This window comes from Sciurus carolinensis, chromosome 17, assembly GCF_902686445.1.
Source record: "Sciurus carolinensis chromosome 17, mSciCar1.2, whole genome shotgun sequence".
NCBI lineage: Eukaryota > Metazoa > Chordata > Mammalia > Rodentia > Sciuridae > Sciurus > Sciurus carolinensis.
In genome coordinates this window covers 265036-286848 of record NC_062229.1, presented here as the reverse complement: position 1 = coordinate 286848, position 21813 = coordinate 265036, and the positions used below count along the sequence as shown (strand labels likewise).

The 21813-nt window shown below is 60.6% G+C and overlaps 3 protein-coding genes across 6 annotated transcripts in view; 2 read left to right on the top strand and 1 right to left on the bottom strand.

The window, feature by feature from the left end:
* Positions 1–5908, top strand: part of Sbno2 (strawberry notch homolog 2) — a 49421-nt gene extending 43513 nt beyond the window's left edge. For 3 of the 4 annotated variants that reach the window (XM_047531249.1, XM_047531250.1, XM_047531251.1), the window contains 12 exons: positions 2127–2262; positions 2340–2452; positions 2551–2622; positions 2702–2810; positions 3144–3218; positions 3300–3443; positions 3740–3834; positions 3908–4000; positions 4179–4310; positions 4403–4479; positions 4668–4858; positions 4944–5908. In XM_047531249.1, the coding sequence (XP_047387205.1) occupies positions 2127–2262; positions 2340–2452; positions 2551–2622; positions 2702–2810; positions 3144–3218; positions 3300–3443; positions 3740–3834; positions 3908–4000; positions 4179–4310; positions 4403–4479; positions 4668–4858; positions 4944–5398 (1692 nt within the window). In that variant the 3' untranslated portion in view covers positions 5399–5908. The remainder of the gene's footprint in view (positions 1–2126; positions 2263–2339; positions 2453–2550; positions 2623–2701; positions 2811–3143; positions 3219–3299; positions 3444–3739; positions 3835–3907; positions 4001–4178; positions 4311–4402; positions 4480–4667; positions 4859–4943) is intronic. The other variant, XR_007105793.1, reaches the window with a different exon arrangement.
* Positions 5909–7006: 1098 nt separating this feature from the next.
* On the bottom strand, positions 7007–9111 carry Gpx4 (glutathione peroxidase 4). The gene is made up of 7 exons (XM_047531468.1): positions 8961–9111; positions 8071–8165; positions 7845–7989; positions 7580–7731; positions 7478–7502; positions 7322–7381; positions 7007–7248 (listed from the first exon to the last, which is right to left on the bottom strand). The coding sequence occupies exons 1-7, from the start codon at positions 9051–9053 to the stop codon at positions 7216–7218; spliced, it is 603 nt and encodes a 200-aa protein (XP_047387424.1). The 5' UTR covers positions 9054–9111; the 3' UTR covers positions 7007–7215.
* A 7159-nt stretch (positions 9112–16270) lies between these two features.
* On the top strand, positions 16271–21439 carry Polr2e (RNA polymerase II, I and III subunit E). The gene is made up of 8 exons (XM_047531427.1): positions 16271–16403; positions 17148–17322; positions 18481–18596; positions 19265–19345; positions 19745–19803; positions 19901–19979; positions 20411–20487; positions 20957–21439. Exons 1-7 carry the CDS (start codon positions 16347–16349, stop codon positions 20474–20476), a joined length of 633 nt encoding a protein of 210 aa, XP_047387383.1. The 5' UTR covers positions 16271–16346; the 3' UTR covers positions 20477–20487; positions 20957–21439.
* The last annotated feature ends 374 nt before the right edge of the window (positions 21440–21813 follow it).

The following is a 21813-nucleotide window of genomic DNA, read 5'->3' as shown; positions in this document are numbered from 1 at the left end:
ACTCCTGTCTCCTCCTGTGTGTGTGTGCACTCCTGTCTCCTCCTGTGTGTGTGTGCACTCCTCTCCTCCTGTGTGTGTGTGCACTCCTGTCTCCTCCTGTGTGTGTGTGTGTGCACTCCTGTCTCCTCTTGTGTGTGTGTGTGCACTCCTGTCTCCTCCTGTGTGTGTGTGCACTCCTGTCTCCTCCTGTGTGTGTGTGCACTCCTGTCTCCTGTGTGTGTGTGTGCACTCCTGTCTCCTCCTGTGTGTGTGTGCACTCCTGTCTCCTCCTGTGTATGTGTGCACTCTGTCTCCTCTTGTGTGTGTGCACTCCTGTCTCCTCTTGTGTGTGTGTGTGCACTCCTGTCTCCTCCTGTGTGTGTGTGCACTCTGTCTCCTCTTGTGTGTGTGTGTGCACTCCTGTCTCCTCCTGTGTGTGTGTGTGTGCACTCCTGTCTCCTCCTGTGTGTGTGTGTGTGCACTCCTCTCTCCTCCTGTGTGTGTGTGTGCACTCCTGTCTCCTCCTGTGTGTGTGTGTGTGCACTCCTGTCTCCTCTTGTGTGTGTGTGTGCACTCCTGTCTCCTCCTGTGTGTGTGTGTACTCCTGTCTCCTCCTGTGTGTGTGTGCACTCCTGTCTCCTCCTGTGTGTGTGTGTGCACTCCTGTCTCCTCCTGTGTGTGTGTGTGCACTCCTGTCTCCTCCTGTGTGTGTGCACTCTGTCTCCTCTTGTGTGTGTGTGTGCACTCCTGTCTCCTCCTGTGTGTGTGTGCACTCTGTCTCCTCTTGTGTGTGTGTGCACTCCTGTCTCCTCCTGTGTGTGTGTGTGTGTGTGCACTCCTGTCTCCTCCTGTGTGTGTGTGTGTGCACTCCTGTCTCCTCCTATGTGTGTGTGTGCACTCCTGTCTCCTCCTGTGTGTGTGTGCACTCCTGTCTCCTCCTGTGTGTGTGTGTGCACTCCTCTCTCCTCCTGTGTGTGTGTGCACTCCTGTCTCCTCCTGTGTGTGTGTGTGTGTGCACTCCTGTCTCCTCTTGTGTGTGTGTGTGCACTCCTGTCTCCTCCTGTGTGTGTGTGTGTGTGTGTGTGCACTCCTGTCTCCTCCTGTGTGTGTGTGCACTCCTGTCTCCTGTGTGTGTGTGTGCACTCCTGTCTCCTCCTGTGTGTGTGCACTCCTGTCTCCTCCTGTGTGTGTGTGTGCACTCCTGTCTCCTGTGTGTGTGTGTGCACTCCTGTCTCCTCCTTTGTGTGTGTGTGCACTCCTGTCTCCTCCTGTGTATGTGTGCACTCTGTCTCCTCCTTTGTGTGTGTGTGTGCACTCCTGTCTCCTCCTGTGTGTGTGTGCACTCTGTCTCCTCTTGTGTGTGTGTGTGCACTCCTGTCTCCTCCTGTGTGTGTGTGTGCACTCCTGCCTCCTCCTGTGTGTGTGTGTGCACTCCTGTCTCCTCCTGTGTGTGTGTGTGTGCACTCCTGCCTCCTCCTGTGTGTGTGTGCACTCTGTCTCCTCTTGTGTGTGTGTGTGCACTCCTGTCTTCTCCTGTGTGTGTGTGTGCACTCCTGTCTCCTCCTGTGTGTGTGTGTGCACTCCTGTCTCCTCCTGTGTGTGTGTGCACTCCTGTCTCCTCTTGTGTGTGTGTGTGCACTCCTGCCTCCTCCTGTGTGTGTGTGTGCACTCCTGTCTCCTCCTGTGTGTGTGCACTCCTGTCTCCTCCTGTGTGTGTGTGCACTCTGTCTCCTCTTGTGTGTGTGTGTGCACTCCTGTCTCCTCCTGTGTGTGTGTGCACTCTGTCTCCTCTTGTGTGTGTGTGTGCACTCCTGTCTTCTCCTGTGTGTGTGTGTGCACTCCTGTCTCCTCCTGTGTGTGTGTGCACTCCTGTCTCCTCCTGTGTGTGTGTGCACTCCTGTCTCCTCCTGTGTGTGTGTGTGCACTCCTGTCTCCTCCTGTGTGTGTGTGCACTCCTGTCTCCTCCTGTGTGTGTGTGTGCACTCCTGTCTCCTCCTGTGTGTGTGCACAGGTGTCCCCGCAGGCCCTCTGTTCCTTGTATCTCTGGCTTTCCTAGGGCATACTGGTCACCTCTGTCCTGGTGGCCCTCAGCTGAGTGGCTGAGGAGAGGCTGGCTGCTCCCAGCCCACTGACCTCCCCCCCTGCAGCTTGTGGCCATCATCTCGGAGGCCTCGAGCTCCGGTGTCTCCCTCCAAGCCGACCGCAGGGTCAAGAACCAACGGCGGCGTGTGCACATGACCCTGGAGCTGCCCTGGAGCGCTGACCGTGCCATCCAGCAGTTTGGTGAGCCTGGCCCCCACCAAGGCTGGCCCCTTCCCCATGTCCCCTCAGGCCGTCCCTGAGAGCCCTTCTGCCCCCAGGCCGCACCCACCGGTCCAACCAGGTCTCTGCGCCCGAGTACGTCTTCCTCATCTCTGAGCTGGCTGGGGAGCGCAGGTTCGCCTCCATCGTGGCCAAGCGGCTGGAGAGCCTGGTGAGCGGTGGGGCCAGGCTGGGGCTGGGGCTGGGGCCCGAGGTACGCCAGGGGAGGCTCCTCCGGGCAGCACACAGATGGCCTCCCAACCCTGGCAGGGCGCCCTGACTCACGGAGACCGCCGTGCCACTGAGTCCCGTGACCTGAGCAAGTACAACTTTGAAAACAAGGTACCTGGGGAGGCTGGGGCCGGGAAGGCCAGGTTCCAGTCCAGCTCTCCCCAGCTCACTCCCCACCTCCTGCCCTCAGTACGGTGCCCGGGCCCTCAGCCGCGTCCTCAGCACCATCCTGAGCCAGACCGACAGCAAGGTGCCCCTGCCCCGCGGCTACCCTGGAGGGGATGCGGCCTTCTTCCGGGGTGAGCTGGGGGCAGCTGGGGTCTTTGGGAGGACAGCACAGCAGCAGGGTTCAGCAGCTGGGGCACCAGTTCTGCAGGCTGCTTGCGTGGAAAGCCCCCTCCCACACTCACACAAAGGACTAGATGGCTGTGGAAGCCAGTGGTCCTCAGCAGCCCCGACTGAGGCTTGTTCCCAGGACTCTTGTTTGACCCCTAAGAATAAAGCCTCTGGCCCTGGGAGTTCAGCATCAGGGACCCCTAGCCCTACACACGGGTGCCAGGCAGAGGCTCAGGGAGGAGCCAGGGCCTGGGAGGGCTTCTCAGGATCAGCACGCAAGGCCCCGCTTCCTGCAGACATGAAGCAAGGCCTGCTGTCAGTCGGCATTGGAGGGCGGGAGTCTCGGTCCGGCTGCCTGGATGTGGAGAAGGGTGAGTCCCCACGGCACCCGGGCACAGGCGGGGGAGCAGGTGGCCCAGTGCAGCCTGAGACCTGGCCCCTCCTGCACCCAGACTGCTCCATCACCAAGTTCCTCAACCGCATCCTGGGGCTGGAGGTCCACAAGCAGAACGCACTCTTCCAGTACTTCTCAGACACCTTCGACCACCTCATCGAGATGGACAAGAAGGAGGGCAGATACGACATGGGCATCCTGGGTGAGCCTCGGTGGCGGGGCTGTGCGGAGACAGCTGGTTCACGGAGCCCACACACCCTCAACAGCTGGACAGTGCAGAGCACTGAGGCACACGTGATGAACTGGCCACAGGTGTCCACATGCTGAGCCATGTCTGAGCCAGTTTTTCTGTCCCATGTGGTTCCCTGGGGGTTGCCTCAGTGGTGTCATCAAGGGCTCCCAAAGCACAGGTCCAGCTAGATCCCCTGGGTCACTGGCCCAGCCCTGGGGCTCTTAGGCCTTGGCTCTGCTCACCACCCCACGCTGCCCTCTTCCCAGACCTGGCTCCCGGCATTGATGAGATCTACGAGGAAAGTCAGCAGGTGTTCCTGGCCCCTGGGCACCCACAGGACGGGCAGGTGGTCTTCTATAAGGTGAGCAGGGCGCTGCCCAGCTCCCAGCCTTCGCCTCTGGCTCCACCCCACTAATGCCCTACTGCCGTGGTAGATCAGTGTGGACCGTGGCCTGAAGTGGGAGGAGGCGTTCGCCAAGTCGCTGGAGCTGACAGGCCCCTACGATGGCTTCTACCTCTCCTACAAGGTGGGCAGCCTCCTGCAGCACACCTGCCACTCACACTGCAGCAAGACCAGTGCCTGGGAGGCCAGGACAGCGCTTCCTGCCTCTGGGGCCCCACTCCTGATGAGTAGGCAGGAAGTCACCTGCCTGCGGACCCTGGAGGGCACCAGCCTCACCGCTGCCCTTACACTGCCCTCCCCAGGTGCGAGGCAACAAGCCCAGCTGCCTCCTGGCCGAGCAGAACCGTGGCAAGCAGTTCACTGTGTACAAGCCCAACATCGGCCGGCAGAGCCAGCTGGAGACCTGGGACAGCCTGTGCCGCAAGTTCCGCCAGGTGGGTAGAGGGGCAGCCCAGGCCAGCCCTTGGTGGGCCCTCCTCCTGTGCCCTCCCTGGAGGGCAGCCCTGGCTTACAGCCGTGTCCCCAGGTCACTGCAGAGGAGGCCCGGGAGCACTGGGAGAGCGGCTACGCCTTCTCGCTGACGCACTGCAGCCACACTGCGTGGTGAGGGCCTGGGCCAGGCTGGGAGGGCACACACTGGACACTAGAGCCCTGCCCTACCCCTCAGGCAGCCCCTTGAGGGCCGAACAGCCCCAAGGAGGGGGTGGCCCATCAGGCACCTGGGGTGGGGGACCCTGCCAGCGGCGGTGGGCACTGTAACAGGCAGGACTGATGACCGTGACCACCCACAGGAACCAGCACTGCCGGCTAGTGCAGGAGGGCAAGGACTGTGCGCAGGGCCTGCGACTGCGGCACCACTACATGCTGTGCGGGGCGCTGCTGCGCGTGTGGGGCCGCATCGCCGCCGTCATGGCCGACGTTAGCAGCAGCAGCTACTTGCAGATTGTGCGTCTGAAGACCAAGGACAAGAAGAAGCAAGTGGGTGAGTGGGCGCATGCGCGGCGGGTGACGGGGCCGGCCGGGGGCGCATGGAGCAGCGCCGACCGCTTTGCCTCTACCACCCGCAGGCATCAAGATACCCGAGAGCTGCGTGCGCCGCGTGCTGCAAGAGCTGCGGCAGATGGACGCGGACGTCAAGCGCAGGAGCGCGTGCCCCGCCGGCCTCCCTGCCCCCAGGCCGCCCACCCCGCGCGCGCTGGCCCTGCCCTACGGCCCCGGCGAGGTGCTCGACCTCACCTACAGCCCGCCGGCCGAGGCCTTCCCACCACCTCCACATTTTGCCTTCCCGGCGCCACGCCCAGACCCCAGTGCCCTGCTGCTGGGCACTCGGCACTCCATGGCTGACCCCGCCGCCCTGGCACATCAGGGCTGTGACATCAACTTCAAGGAGGTGCTGGAGGACATGCTGCGCTCCTTGCATGCTGGGCCTCCCGAGCCCCCGGGTCCGCTCGTGGGTGCGGGTGCCGCAGGCGCAGAGCGGCAGAGCGTCATCCAGTTCAGCCCGCCGTTTCCCAACTCCTAGACTGCGGCCCAGCTGGCCCCCCTGGTTGATGGCTGTCCAGCTGCCACACTGGAGCCACTTCCCTGGGAGCCAGCGGGAGCCACTGAGGACCCTGCGGCTTCTGAGGGCCCACCAGCACCTGCAGTGCCTTCCCACCCAGTGGCACCCGGCAGCGCCATCACAGGCCCACTCAGGACTATCCGGGTGCAGGACCCTCAGCCAGGCCCACAGGACCACCTGGCCCAGGCCCCAAAGACTGAAGAGGCAAAGCTGGTGGTCCCAAGAGCTGCAAACTCAGGAAACCCCGGTGCTCAGGCCCGTGACTTGGGGGCCCTGTGGGGCAGACCCCCATTAATATATGCAATCCCCTCCCCTTGCTCCCTAAATTATTGCCTGGCCACCTCACCCAGGGCCCGGATCCGCGGGCAGGTGGCCTCTAGTTTCTAATGTATTTATAAGGAATTCCCATGTATATATGTAAAGAGATCTTTTCTAAATACATGTGCCTTTTGCCTACTTCCCGCAATCTGCTCCTCCTGCTGGGAGAGTGGGAGGGTACCCCAGCTTACACCAGCACTGAGGGCACTTACACTCCTGGGGTGCAGAGGCCACTGCAGGCCATGCAGGGAGTCCTGCCAGCTCCTACTCCCACACTGGGCAGACAGCACAGCCCAACACCTCAGAGCAGCTGTCTGGGTGTCCCTGGGGCCTGGGGCCCACCCTGTGGGTCTCGGGCTCAGGACTGGCCTCTGCGCCTCGCCTTCTTCCCAGCCCTTGCCCAAGTGCTTTTTGGCTTGGGCACAAAAAGGAGGAGCCACAGCCCAGAACCTGGAGGGACAGGTGGCCACCAGACCCTCACTGGAGGCTGAGGGAGCAGACGTGCTGTCCCACAGCAGTGCCTGGCCTCTGGCCCACAACTTCTCAGGAGAGGTGGGGACAGGAAGGCAGGAGCCAGTAGACCCTGTGAAACAGCTGAGACTGTTTGGGGTGAGCTCAGGGGACCCATGATCCCCATCCTTCTGAACCTGGAGGCCTCCAGCCCCTCCCAGACCCCAGCAGCCAGGTCCCCTGCTGCTGGCCTTTCCTGGAGGTGTTCCAAGAGGGCAGGAGACCAGGGGGACAGCTGGGCTTGGCCACTCTGCCAGCCCCTGCTCAGGCTGTTTCTTCAGACTGCAGGCAGGCAGCCAGCCTGGGCCCCTCCAGACCGCAGCCGATGCTGGTCTACGGGTCCCTCCTGGCCCCAGTTCACGCCCACACCTGAGGAGACCATTAGTGATACCCTGCGGGCACGCCAAGGAACAAATGCAGCCCAGAGGCAGGCATGCTCACCCTGACTAGTGTCCCTGGGCCCTGACCCTCCTTCCTCTGACTGCTGCCTCCAGAACTGGGAAGGACAGGGGCTCCTGAAGGCCCCAAATGACTGCCTCCTAACAGGTCAACACCCTTGCCAGGAAGAACAACAGCTTAGGAGAATTAAGTCCTCAAGGAATTCTCCTTGCCCACGCCCAGGTCCTGCCTGTGCCCTGGGGCCCAGCTTAGGGAATCAGCACAGCCTGAGCAGGTGACCCAGATCCCACAGCAGCTCTCTGAACCTTGAGGGGAGCCCCACCCCCGTGCAGGACACAGAGATAGATTTCTACATTTTATTCCCACAAGGCAGCCAGGGTGGAGCACCAAGCTAAGCCCACGGGGCCACAGGACCTTCCTCCAGCAGGTGCACGCCAGGTTCTCAGGCCCACCCCACCAGCAAGGCTGGTTTGCAGGTGGGCCATCATGGTTGCAGGGTAGAAGGCTCTGGGGGCATGGGCAGAGGCTCAGCAGGGGCACAGCTTGTGGAACTAGAGATAGCAGGGCAGGTCCTTCTCTATCACCTGTGGGGAGAGGTAGGTAAGGGGTGGCCCCTCCCAGGGCCCCCACTAGGTTGGCTCCCCAAAAGGCACCTACCAGGGGCTCCTCCATGGGACCATACCGCTTCACCACGCAGCCATTCTTGTCTATGAGGAACTGCAAAGAGGAGGGCCGGTGATGGTAGGGGCAGGACCTGGGGGGCCACTGACCTGCAAGCAACCCTGCCCCTTCCCTCCCTCCCACCGCCCTCACCTTGGTGAAGTTCCACTTGATGGCACTACAACAGAAGCACAAGGAGGTGAGGAATCAGTGACTAGCCAGCCCGCGGGCCCCATCCCCCCAAGGGCCACTCACTTTCCCAGCATGCCCTTCCCTTTGGGCTGGACTTTCATCCACTTCCACAGTGGGTGGGCATCCTCCCCATTCACACAGATCTTGCTGTACATGTCGAATTTGACATTATAGCTGGCGGCAAACTCCTTGATCTCCTCATCAGTCCCTGGCTCCTGCAGCAGTAAAAAGGTGTGGGCTGCAGGCACCCCAGTCCTGGACTGCACTCCACATACATAGGCCCTGACCAAGTCCCTCGTCCTCTGACAGGGCTGGGGCAGCGTCCTACCTGCCTCCCAAACTGGTTGCAGGGAAAGGCCAGGATCCGTAAACCGCACTCAGCATATCGGGCGTGCAGATCGACAAGCTGAGTATAGTTTACATCGGTTTTGCTTCACTGGGTGGCCACATTAGTGACGATGCACACGAAGCCCCTAGAGGGGGTGATTGTGATCAGGAGAGGTCAGCGGCTCCCCTCCCGGGTAGACTGTGCACCCCCATGAGCAAATACCCACTTGTACTTGTCCAGGCAAACCATATGCCCGTCGATGTCCTTCGCTGAGAAGTCATGCATGGAGCGGCAGCAGCGCCAGTCATCGTGGGACGCACACTGCAAGGCAAGCGGGGCTGAGCAGCAGTAGGCCTGCTTGGCCAGGTCCAGGTCCTCGCTGGAGGACTGAGGAAACCGGGGCCCTGGGGCACGAAAAGGTCAGGGCTCCTCCACGGTGCTAAGAGGGGCTACAGGAGGCCGACCCTGAAGTTGGAGGGCCGTTCTCCACCCCAAAGGTTGCCACGACGGCGAGGGAGGGGTGCCGGCGCCCACCGCGCCTTGGGAACGGACCCCGCGGCTGCACAGCCCATGCCCGCCAGTCTAGCCCACCAGGACAAAGGCAGGCCAGGACAAAGGCAGGCCAGGACAAAGGGCCGACTGTGACGCACTGCGCAGCTGACCGAGGCCCAGTCGGTGGGGCGCCCCGGTTGGCCCAGCCGCCGCTGCCCCTGCTCCGCCCGGGGATGCCACCCGAGGCCCCTGCGGCCCAGCTCTGCCTCGCCGTCCCAGGCGCCAACACCCGCCGGAACTGGATGACCGCTGCCCTGGACCTCCGCACCCGGCCCCGCCTCCAGCCCGGCCTTGGCCTGCAGTCCCGGAAGCTGACCCGACCCCGATCCGCCGTCCTGGACAGTCCACTCCTGGGCGGACGCCCCCTACCCTGGCTGACGATTCTCCCGATCCCGCTCCTGCCCGCCTGCGCCTGAGCCAGGCTGCGGAGAGCGTGACCAGACGCAGTCACTCGCGTCCGCGCGGGGCCCGTGGGGGCGGAGGACGCCCACCCGACGCTCCGGCCCGCGGCCGGGATCCCGCGCGTCCCCTAACGGCCCCGCGGGCAGGGGACGCGGCACTCACCATGGCACCGGCCAAGCCAGGAGCAGCCAGGGCCCCGCACAGCAGCGCCGGCTTCAGCAGGCGGCTCAGGCGGCTCAGGCGACCCAGGATCATCGCGGCGGCGGCCAGAGCCAGCGGCTCCTCCCCTCGCCCAGCCGGCCAATGGACGCGCGCCGGCCCGCTTCGCCGGCCCTCCCTCGGTCACCCCCACCAGCGCGCTCATTGGTCGTCCGCATCGGCACTCCAGACGCGCGCCAGGGTCAACCAATGGCAGGCTGCGGAGAGGCAAAGGGGCGGGGCGGGGCGGGGCCTGTGGGTTTGCTGTGGTCAGCGACTGCGCATGCTCGCAGGTTAGGGACGGGGCGGGAGCCGGGTCCTCGCGGGCTGCGGACAGTTATCCGGGCGGTTGCAGGCAGCGCGGCGGGTTGCCTGAGCGCCTGAGCATCTGCCGACCCGAAGAATTCGAAGTACTAGAAAAAGGCACCCCCCAGAAAAGCCCTTAGGAGTTGCTGGGGTTGTGGCTCAGTGTAGAGCGCTTCCGTGAGTCACTGGGCTCGATTCTCAGCACCACATATAAATTAATAAAGTAAAGGTCCATCAACATCTGGAAATATATATATATTTTAAAAGTCTTTTGGAAGCAGGGCATTTTAGCGGTGCGGCGTCCCCCGGTCGCGGGCTTCCAGCATGTGCCTTAAGCACGTGCCCGGGCACCAGCAGGGAACGTTGACTCCAGAAGTCCTGAGGGAGGAGAACTAAGAAATTGTTGGGAAGCAGACCTCAAGAAGGACAAGGAAGTAAGAGTTCGGAAGTTCTGCAAACTCTTCCCGGCCTGACACTCCCAGATTCCTGGGAAATCTGTAAATCTTGAATTATCTGTAAATCCATTCTCTTATGCCTTGTGCACTATTAATTAAACCCCAACAAATAGTTATATTTTGAGAAACATAACTTTAAGGGACTCTTCAGTGTTACTTATTGAGCAGACAATGGAAATTGAGCCAGTCTAAGCCTCCCAATAACTGCCCCACACTGGTGTACCGCCTTGTGCTCACGTAACCGACGTCATCCCCACACTCTTTCCCCAGCCCATCCTCGCCAAGCTCCCTTTAAAAAAGGGCTGGGAACCCCACAGTGCTGTCTCCTGTGGGCAAGGCCTGCAGGTTCACCTGCTCTCCTACGGAAACTGTGCATCTGAGGTGAGGAGATTCCTTCCCTGGTGTCAGTCAGTCACAGGCCCTGTGTCCTGAATCGGCTCCTGCTTGGCCCAGGAGCTCCTTGGTCCCTGCTCCACTCCTCCCCTGGCCGTGGACCCAGGGAGGTTGCAGCACAGTCCCCCAGGGCGGGTGCTGAGGACACAGGCCCCAGTACCATGTCCCTACTGGACTGCACTGGCTGCTGCTGCCAAGCAGGACCCCACCGGTTCTTGGGAACCCGGTCAAGAGGTTCCCTCAGCCAGCCTGTCCACCCCAGGACTGGCGGCTTGCTTTGTGTTTCCCTCAAGCTCTCGCCTCTTCTCCACCTCCAAAGACCACTTCTGTCCAGGCAGTCTGGGGCAGGACTTCAGCGGGTTCCATCCGGGGGAGCCCAGGAGGCCTGCAGAGGCAGAGCGTGGGGTCTTAGGAGACCTGGGGCCTGCCGGCTGGGTGACTGGAACCCGCCTTGACAAGCTCTGCACCAGCCTCCCCTGCAGCTAGGCCCCGAGTGTTGAGACCGGCCGCTTGGCAGGAGTTCCGTAGTCTGTCTCACCAGCCGCCTCTGCCTCCCTTCTCAGGAAGTCCCCCATTTCCTCCAGCCCTGGGAGACGGCTGGTGACAGCAGTGTGGCCGCGCTGTGAGCCCTGGGCGGCTCAGCTGTCTCCAGCCTTGCTTATGCCCATTCACCATTACTTTACTGTGACTTTGCCATAAACACCAAGGAGCTTGTTTACTTCAGGTTGCCAGAAAAACAGCTCAGGGCAGCGCCCTCCGGGTAGGAGACCTGAGGGACTCACTCATTCCTGACTTGGTGCCAAGTGTGATAAGGGCAGGAGCTGGAAGAAGCCCAGTGCAGACTGGAAGCCAGTGGCCGGCCGGCTCTGGAATGGATTGTGCCTGGAGTTTCCCAGTTTCTCCCCCAGGGACCTCATTTCAGCCATGGAGAAACGGAGCCTTGGGGTCTCTCAAGGCAGCTCTCCTGTAGCAGCAGACTTCCTGGTGGTCCCGCGGCAGCTCCAGGAAGGACACGGACTGTGACCCGACTCGCGGATTGGCTGATTTAGTAGTACTGGGGCTTATACCCAGGGGATCTCTTCCACCGAGACACATCCCAACCCTCTTTACTTTTTATTTTTAGACAGGGCCTCACAAGTTGCCCAGGCTGGGCTCAAACTTGTGATCCTCTTGCCTCAGCCTCCAAAGTCGCTGGGATTCCAAGCCTGTTCCACCATGCCTGACCAGCCTCAGCAACTTAACAAGACCCTGTCTCAAATAAAATTAAAGGGTAGAATGCTTGCCTAGCACATGTGAGACCCTGGGACCCATTCCAGTATCAAATTTTTTTTTTAAAAAAGCAGCCCTATCCCCATGAACAGCCCCTGGCACCCATGGGTCCACACCCTGTCTCTGGACTTGCCTACTCTGGACATTCCTATTGTAACAGGGGTTCACTTTATGCTTTGAATATAGCCCCTGCTCTGCCACTGCAACTTATTTTTTAAATGGACATGTTTCTTTCTCTTCCTCTCATTCTGCTCCTCCCTAATCTCAGGGGAAACAGGATGACCTTTCTTCCCACCCTAGGCAGACCCAGTGTCCCTGAGCACGCCCCCACCATAGGAAGGAAGTCATCCAAACTCTGGGGATGGTACCAGAAGATCTCAGAAATGACCATCTTCCAAATTAACAAGTGAATTACAACTCCAACAGCGAACATGTGGCATGTGGCCTTTGAGCCACCTCTTTAAAAGCCCCCTGTTCCTGCTGCTGATGGGCAGAAGCACAGCCTCTGAGACAGGAGGCCCCCATGTTTCTCCTTTGCTAGCAAAGCAATAAACCTCTTTTTCCTCTTTCTCAAACCATGTCCTCATAGCTTCTGGCAACACCATCAACTGGTGTCCAACCTCCTCCTTGTCACTGCTGGACTGTGCTCCCGTGTGACCATACCTTGACCATCATCTGTTGATGGACCACGACTGTCTGGCCTTGTGGTGCTGTGTGAGATTGTGGGGGTGGATGCTGTCCCCTTCTGAGTGTCCACCTGGAGTGGGGTTGCTGTGTCCTGCTGGGACTCTGCTCACTGCTTGAGGGGACACTGGACTGTTCTCCAAATGGTTGGGCCATCTTCTGTTCCTGCTGGCCCTGGTGCAGATCATGGCCTGATTTCTGTCCTTGTCTCTGCCAAGCAGGGCAGGGATGTGAGGCAGCAGGGTGTGAGCCTGGGTCACCGTCGCCAGTGTGCTGAGCCCTGCCCGGCTCTCTGGCCCTGTGGCCCACGTGCTCCCGGGAAGCCTGCCTCCCGCTGCCCTGCAGGCCAGCAGGATACCTACGGTGCCATGCTGGGCCCTCGCCCCCTCCCTGCAGGCCTCTCCTGTGGGCCCACGCTGTCCACCATGCCACCCCGTCTTCTCACCTTGCCCTGCTACCTCTGCCTCTGCCCACACCCAGGATCCCTTTCCTCCCAGAACCCTGTCCCGGATCTGCTTGGAGCTCCTTCCTGGCATCTCCTCTTCCTGGTCACGAGCAATGCCCACCTGCTCCATCCTGAGCCATATTGACTTGGTAGCTCAGGGGCGCCTGCTAGCACAGAAAGACCCGGCAGGATGCTCACCACGCGTCGTCTCAGCTCGTTATTCAGGGAGACGAAATGGTGCCGTGGACCCGCTCTCCTGGTGGGCCGTGAGCCACTGAACAAAGAAGGGACCGACTTTATATCGGATATTTTGAGGGGTGGTCTAGTGAGCATACTCAGTTTTGCTTAGTCAGGAATGTGAGCCTTTGGGTCAAGGTCTGGCCAGGAAGGATTCTGCTTTGGAGGAGATGACGCCTGCTGCGGTGTTTCTTTTGAGGACGACGAAACGTCTCCTGCCTGCAGCCAGCACCTGAAAACTCCTCTCGGGGATGAAGGCTGTCAACGCTCGGCCTTCATTTTACTCCCTTTTCTTTTTCTCAGGCCTCATTATTTTGGGAATTTCTTATTCTCCACATCCATTAGTGCCTGGCAGAGGCTCCCTCCATCACCTCCAGACCCCTCTTCATCTGGTTCCTGGACACTAGGCCACCTCCTTGGTCCTGCCTAAGGAACATGCTTGCAATGCAGAGCTGTGCCTGTTGGCCAATCAGCCTAGGACATGGGTGCCCTTCATGTCCCTGTTCTCTGAAGTGCATGGGGGACAACACTAAGGCACAGAGACGTTAAGTCGCAGACCTGAGGACACAGAGCCAGTGCTGGAGCCCCAGCGGCCTCCCTGGCAGCCTCCCCTGTACCTGTGCCAAGGCTCCAGTCTCTGGACGGGTCCTGACGGGGCCCTGGTGCTGCTCTGCTCCAGGGATTCATCCAGGCCTCACTTCTAATCTTAACCCAGTGCCCAGGACACCAGCACATCCGTCTCCGTGGGACCTTGGTCCTGCCCTGAACCCCACTCCTGCTCTGCTACCTGGCGCCTCCCCTCAGGGTCCTATGGGAGCCCAACATCATCATGCCACAACCCCTTCCCATCTGTCCCTACACCTGCCCGCATGTCCTCCCACCTGTCAGGCAGCTCTGTCCTTCCCATCTCTCTCCTTCTCTCAAGTCCCTCTGCCCCATCCATCTGCAAATCCTGTGGGCTCTGCAGAACTCTTCCCTCGCTGACCCAAGTCAGAGTCAGCCGGGATGACTCCCTGGTCTCTGCTTCTGCCCTGGCTCCCACCAGTCTGTTCCAGCACAGTAGCTCCAAACATTGCAACTGAAGAGAAAACCCAAGCTTTCCAGTCACCCTGCAGGGCTGGCTGCACTGCCCCACCTGGGTGTGACCTCCTCCACCCCTCCCTGCACAGGCCTCCAGGCCGCCACACAGGCAAGTCCACCCCGGGTTCCCTCTGTCCAGTGCTGGAATCTGCCCTCCAGTGTCCTCTGGCTGGTGCTTGAGGCAGCCCCTTCCCCAGCTCCCTGAGCCTTCTCCACCTCCTCCCCACCCTGGGCCCCCCAACACTCCTCAGCTTTCATCCAGCTTGCTTGTGGCTCTTGGCTGAGCTCTTCCAGGAACATGAGGGGCCCAAGGCCCATTTTGTACCCTGTCCCTACCGTTGCTCAGCGAGGTAACTGAGAGGTCATTGCCGGCCTCAAGGTAGAGGGCACAAGGAGCATTGGGTGGGCAGCCTCCTTCACCAGCCAGGGTGGGTGCCTGGTTTGCAAAGATTATGAACAAAACCAAGTGAAAACCTGAGTAAACCCTCCAGCTCCACTTGCTGTGTTAGTTTCTATCACTATGACAAAACACCTGAGAAAAATGGCTTCAAGGAGGAAAGGTTTATTTCAGCTTGTTCTCAGAGGCTTCCCTGCATGTTTGGCTGACTTCAAAGCAGAAATATCGGGGCTGGGGAGATAGCTCAGTTGGTAGAGTGCTTGCCTCGCAAGCACTAAAGCCCTGAGTTCGATCCCCAGTACTGCAAAAAAAAAAAAAAAAAAAAAAAAAAAAAATACATCAAAGCAGAAATATCATGGTGGAAGGGCATGCCAGAGAAAAGCTGTTCATCTCATGGCAGCCAGGAAACAGAGACAGGGCCAGGGACAAGATATACTCTTCCATCCTGGTGTGGTGGTGCATGCCTGTAAGCTCGGGGGCTAGGGAGGCTGAGGCAGGAAGATTTAAAGTTTGAAGCCAGCCTCAGCAATTTAGCAAGAACTTAAGCAATTTAAGTTTGAAGACCCTGTCTCAAAAAGCAAAAAGGGCTGGGGATATGATTCAATGTAAAGCACCCCTCAGTTAAATATCTAGTACCAAATATATATTTACGTGTGTCTACATGTGCCCTTCCAGGACATATCCTGCTGAACTACTTCCTCTGACTAGGTCCCGCCACCAACAGTTTCCACCCGCCTCAACACCCCATTCAGCTATAAACCCCTCCACGGATTAATCTGTTGAGGCATGATCTGATCACTTCCCAAAATCCCGCCTCCGGACACTGCTCACTGGGGACCGGCCCCCAACACCTGAGCCTCTGGAAATGCCGCAGGTGGCACCATCATCTACAGGCAGCTGAGCTATGTGGAACCCCCTCCCGTGACTCCCACTGTTGGTGGCGTCTCCTCTGAGGGCGTGTCACCATGGCAGTGCTTGCGTAGGTTGTTTTCAGGAACTTGGAGGTAGTTCAAACTTGTTGGAACCATTGAACCTTCCTGTGGGTCTGTGCAGATACGTGACCTTTACCTTCTGACATCAGAAGGCCCGAACTCCACCCCTGGAGCGCGCTGGTCCCACCACCGTCTGAACAGGCAGCCTATGAAAAGCGATGGCTTGTGTCTATTTTCGTTTTGTTGTTGTGGTGCTGGGGACGGAACTCGGGGCCTGGAGCTCACAGGCTAGGAAGGTGCTCTACCAGGGAGCTACATCCCCGTCCCAGCCGTGAACCGTGGTCAGAGCGGAGACCACCCTTTACTTCACCTTTCCTTCCTCCAGTCCGTCTGGACACCCCAGACCACCCTGCGTCTTCATTCTGTTCACACCCCTACCCCTGGGGAGGCACCTTTGGGGCTTGAGACTCCCGCCTCATGTTTGGGTGCCCTCTGAATAAACCCTTTTGCAAAACCCCTCAGTGATTGACATGCAGCGCCACAGGGAAACATGCCTTCGGAGCATGAAGAACTGGGGTCGAGGGCTCCCCGGGCTGGGCTTGCTCCAGGACGGGCCGAGGCGAGAGTATTTCATAAGCCCTTGAGTGACACCGGCTCTTCCCGGGCTGCTCGGTTCACCACCTAAAACACGGGCACCCTATTATTAACATCGCACAAAAAGAGAAACGGGGTGCGGACATCACCCGCGGCCGAGCGAGGAAACCCCGTGCAGTTCGGTGCGCAGATCCTTAGCGAGCGCCTGCTAGCGTCCGAGCTGACCCTGGACCCTGCTCGGGCCTCGGCTTCCGCCGGCTCCCGGCACACTAAGCCTTCGCCCGGGGCAGAAGTTGAGCGGAAACTCGCACTCCCGAGAGGCCTTGCGGCCAAAGCCACGCGAGAACTGCCGAGGCGGGATCTCGAGCTGCCAAGAGCCACTCTCGGAGGACTCGGGCTGCCCTGCGCGCCGCCGGGCGCGCACGTTGCTGCGTTCAGGCATTCGCCGAGGACAGCCCCGCACGGGGGGTCTGAAGGGGGCCTGCCCGGTGCTCAGCGCAGGCGCCGTGCGCGCGGGTCCTGTGGAGCGCGTGCGAGGTAGGAGCGCGCGGCGGAGCCATGGACGACGAGGAGGAGACCTACCGGCTCTGGAAGATCCGCAAGACCATCATGCAGGCGAGTAGCGCGAGGGCGCCCCGTCCCTCGGAGACCCGCCCGGGTGTGCCCAGAGGAGCGGAGGGCGCGGGCACGCGGAGCGGCGCGCCTGCCGGTCTTGCGGTCCTGGCGCGAACGCGGGCCGCGCGCTCGGCAGGCGCCGTCCCCGAGCCGCCCTCCGGCCCGGCATTCCTCCCTGCTCCGGGGCAGCGGCGGAGCCGAGGCCAGGCCCGGAGGCAGGGCGTTGCTGGGTTGGCCCGGACGGGCCCCGTTTGGAGACCGCGGGAAGACATCTCGCTCTGGCCTCAGAAATCGGGGCTTCTCGCCGGGGTCGCGGCTCCGCGGGGAGAGCTCGCTCGGCGTGCAGACTGAAAACCAGGAGCCTGTCGGACCTTGTCCCAGCCGCTCCGGGGAGTCCCGCAGCCCGCGCCCCTGCCAGCCGACAGCGTGAAGCCGCGGCTGCCTCCTCCCTGTCCCCCGAGGTTTTGCAGCGGGTCAGGACTCGCTGCAGCTGCTTGGGTCTGTTGCAGTCGGGTTCCTGCCGCGGCGTCTGGCTGGAGGTCTCTGGGAGCCTCCGGGACTGCTCTGGCCTCATGAGCCGTGTGCCAACCGGTCTGCCATTGCTAGTCTCTCCTGGGTGACTCGAGGCTGCGTCCTCCCGAGCCGCTGCCACCTTCGGCTGCGGGGGTTTGTCCACTCAGGTCGTGAGCTCTCGCTTGCTGAGGTCCTTCCGCAGGGTCATCACCTGGCTCTTTCTCCTAGCAGCTGTGCCATGACCGTGGCTACCTGGTGACCCAGGATGAGCTGGACCAGACATTGGAAGAGTTCAAAGCCCAGTTTGGGGACAAGCCGAGTGAAGGGCGGCCTCGGCGCACCGACCTCACGGTGCTGGTGGCCCACAACGATGACCCCACTGACCAGATGTTTGTCTTTTTCCCAGGTGAGGGCTTTTGCTGGTCCATGGCAACGGTGTCCCCAAGGGGGCATGGTTCTGGTGTAGTCACCTAGACACCAACTCAGGCACTGGCTCACACCCCGTTTCCTTGCCTGGTCCCCATCTCTTCCTGAACTGTGTTCTCAACCCCGCGAGGCCCCCAGCCCCCATGACCTCAGATCTGCATGTTTTCCCCTCTCCCCCCACCTGGGGAGTGAGTGCAGGCCTGGCCCCGGAGCCACGTGCCGCTTCTCTCTGAACCCCACTCGTGCTGCAGGGCTCTTGCCCTGCCCTCCTTTCCACCAGTTCCCCTAGGACCCTTCGACATGCTTTGTTTTTGTTTTTGATGGTACTGGACCCAGTAGTGCATTCTCAGGTTTTGTTGTTTTTAATTTTGAGGCAGGATCTCACTGAGTTACCCAGGCTTCCCTGGAGCGTGTGATCCTCTGGCCTCAGTCTCCCGAGTAGCTGGATGCGGGTGTGCCTCTGCCTGGCAGGGCGCCTCACAGGGCCCTCCCATGCGGGTCTTGATCTCTTCCTACGTGTGAATCAGTACCCTCCCTGATGACTTCCTTGTGTCCTAACCACCTTAAAAACTTGGTCTCTAAGTACAGATAAGCTTTGAGGTTCTGGACTGGGGCTTCAGCATATGAAGGGGGTGCAGTCTAGCCCTACTGCTGTCATCAGTGGGTCAAGCGACAGCAGAGGCTGCGGCTGGGCAAAGCCTGGACAGTCCTGCAGTGTCCCGAGGCTGACCCCTAGGCTGCAGGGCCTCCTCCCTCTCGGGTGGCAGGGCCTGTGCCCCGTTGGAGGGCTGTCCCCCAGCAGGTTGGCCAGCCTCATCTCACTACACGAACACCCCCACCTTCTGTCTCTGGGGCTCCCAGACTGAATGAATCAATGAGTCGCGAGTCTCCAAACCTTATAACTGTTTGGGACACCTGGCCTCAAGCTGCAGGAAAGGACCGGTCAGGTCCAGGTGGGACTTGGCTCCCTGGTGGTGTTGAGGCAGCAGCCCTGGATCCTGCTACTCAGATCTTGCCTTGCAAGTGGGGACCTGGAGGCCCCTAGAGCAGCAGCCACTGGACTAAAGCAGGCGAGACTGGGTGCCCTGGGCTGCTGAGGGCAGGCCCCCGCAGTGTGCCCTGGTACCTCTGTTTCCAGAGGAGCCCAAGGTGGGGATCAAGACCATCAAGGTCTACTGCCAGCGCATGCAGGAGGAGAACATCACCCGGGCCCTCATTGTCGTGCAGCAGGGCATGACACCCTCCGCCAAGCAGGTAGGGGTCCCACCCTTGTCCCACCCAGGGGCTGGGTCCGTCAGGTCCCATGGAGGAAGTGGCTGCGTTTATGATAGGTCCCGACCTGTTTGGCCTGCGCAGCACCTCACTGTCCCTTCCTGCCACCTCTCACCCCTGCCAGTGGCAGGCCTCATCTGGGCCCCCTAACTGTCCTCACCTCTGCTTCCTGGACGGGACCAGAGCAGTGTGTACTGCGCCTTCCATTCCTGTGTCTGGGGTGTCAGCCCCGAGTCCTCATATGGCTTTGGGAACCAGGTTCTGTGTCCTGCCTGGACGGGGGTGGGCATCACCTAGGAGGGGCTTGGGCCCTGTGGCCTGTCCATCATCACCTGTTGTTTGGGTGGCACTGAGATGAGTGGGTTCGTGGGGATCAGGTGACCAGCACCCTGCCTCTGTCCAGCCTGGGCCATGGGGTTCTCAGTCACATGGCGTGGCACCTCTTTGCTGGGGAGGAGTTACCACACCAGCTCTGAAGGCACCGTGAGGCCGCTGGATGGGGTGGAAGGGGCAAGCCCCGTGGCAGCTGTCAGGGCTCAGGATGCCACCTGAGGGCAGCGTGCAGGCATGGGTAGACCTGCAGGCTGAGGTGTAGGGCCAGGGCGGGGGCCGCGTGTCTGCAGCTCTGCTGACAGCCCCGTCTCTCGCAGTCTCTGGTGGACATGGCCCCCAAGTACATCCTGGAGCAGTTCTTGCAGCAGGAGCTGCTCATCAACATCACAGAGCACGAGGTGGGTCCGTGGGAGTTGGGGGCCGAAGGGGGCCTGGTGGCGGGCATGGGGAGAGGCAGAGTGGGCATCCCTCAGTGAGGCCTGTCCACAGCAGCCTCCACATCCGGCACCTGCTCATCTGGGCCTGCAGGATCAGGGTTGGGAGCAGGGGTCTGTGTCATCCCTGGGGTCCCCTGGACCCCATGCTGCCCGCATGGCAGAGAGAACTATAACACAGTGGCCATTTCCCAGATGACCCACAGCTTCAGTGTGGGTTCTGCACCTCTCCCTGTGTGGTCAGGGTGGTGGGTTTGTCTGGGACCTTGACCAGCACCCCATGAGCGCCCGAGGGGATGGTGCTTGCCTGGACCCTGCAGTCTGGCAGCTCTGGTGGTGACTGGTGGGCTCCTCTCTTTGCAGCTGGTCCCGGAGCATGTGGTCATGACCAAGGAGGAGGTGACTGAACTGCTGGCCCGATAGTATCCTTGTAGGCCCCCCCGAGCCCCTCCTGGCTCCTGGAGTCCCACCCTAGCCCCAGATGGCCCTGCCTGGCCTTTTCCTTGACCTGCTTCCCAGCAAACTCCGGGAGAACCAGCTGCCCAGGATCCAGGCAGGAGACCCCGTGGCGCGCTACTTTGGGATAAAGCGAGGGCAGGTGAGAGGCCCCAAAAGAGCAGGACGGCCTCTGTTGCTGCTCTGAACCTGCCTGCCAAGGACACGGCTTGTCCCTCCCACAGTCCTAGACCCTGTAGCCTGGAAGGACCTCGGAACCACCCCCACCCCCACCTTTTTTTTTTTTCCCAGATAATTTTTTAGTGTTGATGGAGCTTTTATTTATTTATTTATTTATTTATACGTGGTGCTGAGGATTGAACCCAGGGCCTCACAGATGCCAGGCAAGCGCTCACCACTGAGCCTGGTCCCCAGTTTCCCATACCCCCTTTAAAGCCATGGCAACGGGCCCAGGAAGAGTGGCTCCCAGGCTTTTTGGCAGGCATTGCCCACTGCCCTGCCCTCCACCCAGTGCCACCCTGTGCGGCCATGGTGAGGCACTGTTGGTCCCCAGCTCCTGCCCTGTTTCTGCAGGTGGTGAAGATCATCCGGCCCAGCGAGACAGCGGGCAGGTACATCACCTACCGGCTGGTGCAGTAGCCATGCAGCAGGTGAGACGGGTGGGAGGGGGTCAGAGGCAGGGTGTTCTGCCCATGGAGGCCTCCAGGAAGACTGTGGCTCTGTCCTGGGACACGCCCTGTCTATGCCCCCAGTGCAGCCCCTCCTGGGCCGCCTGGTGCTCCCCAGGAGATGCCAGACCCCACCTGGGCCTGTGCACTGCTGCTCCTGCTGCCCCATAAGCCCAGAATTCAGGGATGATATATCCCTTTCCTTCTCACCTGTTCCACTGTAGGAACTGTTCACCCACAGGGCGGGTGAGAGACAGAGCTTTCCAGAAGGGGTTAGAGATCCCACCAGGAGGGTACTTCAGACCCACCCCTGAGTGCACCCTGGAGCTGGGAAGGCAGCGCTGGGGCAGGCAGAGGCCTCGCTCGGCTTCCCATGGCTTCCTGTCCATGTGCTCGAGGGTCAGGCCCCACTGAGGCCCCTGTGCTGCCCTGTGCTCCCTCTCTGTTCTAGGTGCCTGGTTCAGTGATGCCCTGCTCCTTCCTGCCCAGACTCCAGAGATGGCACAGGTGAACGTGACCACTGTCAGATGGACAGCCTGCCTGCCTGCCTGCCTGCAGGAATCCACCTTCATCCTCCACTTTTGAGGGCAGCAGCCTCTACTTTGGTTTACCTTCTACTTTGGTGACCTGGGGCAAGGTCACCTCTGGCCTGGCCTGGCTGGCCTGTGGCTTGGGAGGGGCGTGACCCAGGTCCTTGTGCATCCTGGCACTGGCTCCCCTGCAGGAGGGGCTCCGGTCTGCATCTCCCAGGCTCTGCCCTGTTGTGCAGCCCTCACCCCGGCCTGGGCCACCCTGGACCTGAGGACTGAGCCCCCACCTGGACATCTCCCTGACTCCATCGCTGACTGCCAGTGCAAGGCTATAGCTAGCTCCTTGGGAGGTTTTGGTTGTCAGAGAATTCTGTGTGGTTTAAAAATAAAGAATATTTTGAGTAAGTAAATTTGCTCTTTTGAAAAACCAAGGTGAATCACAAGGTTTGCATGGGCAGCCTTGCTCTGGGGGCAGAAGTCACCTGCCCCATCCCCTGTGCCCAGTCTGCGCCTGGCCTTGGCTCGTGAGCAGTGTGAGCCTGCCTGCAGTGCCTGCACCTTGCTGCACTGTTTCTCTCACCTCGAAATGTGGGTCATTCTCTGCTTTCCCTCTGACTTCAGGAGGACTCTGCCTACACAGGTGAAAAGCAGGCATTTGGAGATCTTCCTGCTTGGTCCTGGTCACTGTGTTCCTCAGTGCTAGGGATCAGACCCAGGGCCTGAAGCATGTGAAGCACAGGCCATGCTGCTGAGGTGCCCCAGGCCGCAGGCAGTGGAT

Bases quoted from the DNA above. Each gene is read 5' to 3' on its own strand.
- Polr2e (XM_047531427.1), top strand. From the start codon at position 16,347: ATGGACGACGAGGAGGAGACCTACCGGCTCTGGAAGATCCGCAAGACC. The intron at 16,404-17,147 runs GCGAGTAGCGCG...TTCTCCTAGCAG, and splicing joins TCCGCAAGACCATCATGCAG to CTGTGCCATGACCGTGGCTA. The intron at 19,980-20,410 runs GTGAGAGGCCCC...CTGTTTCTGCAG, and splicing joins TTGGGATAAAGCGAGGGCAG to GTGGTGAAGATCATCCGGCC.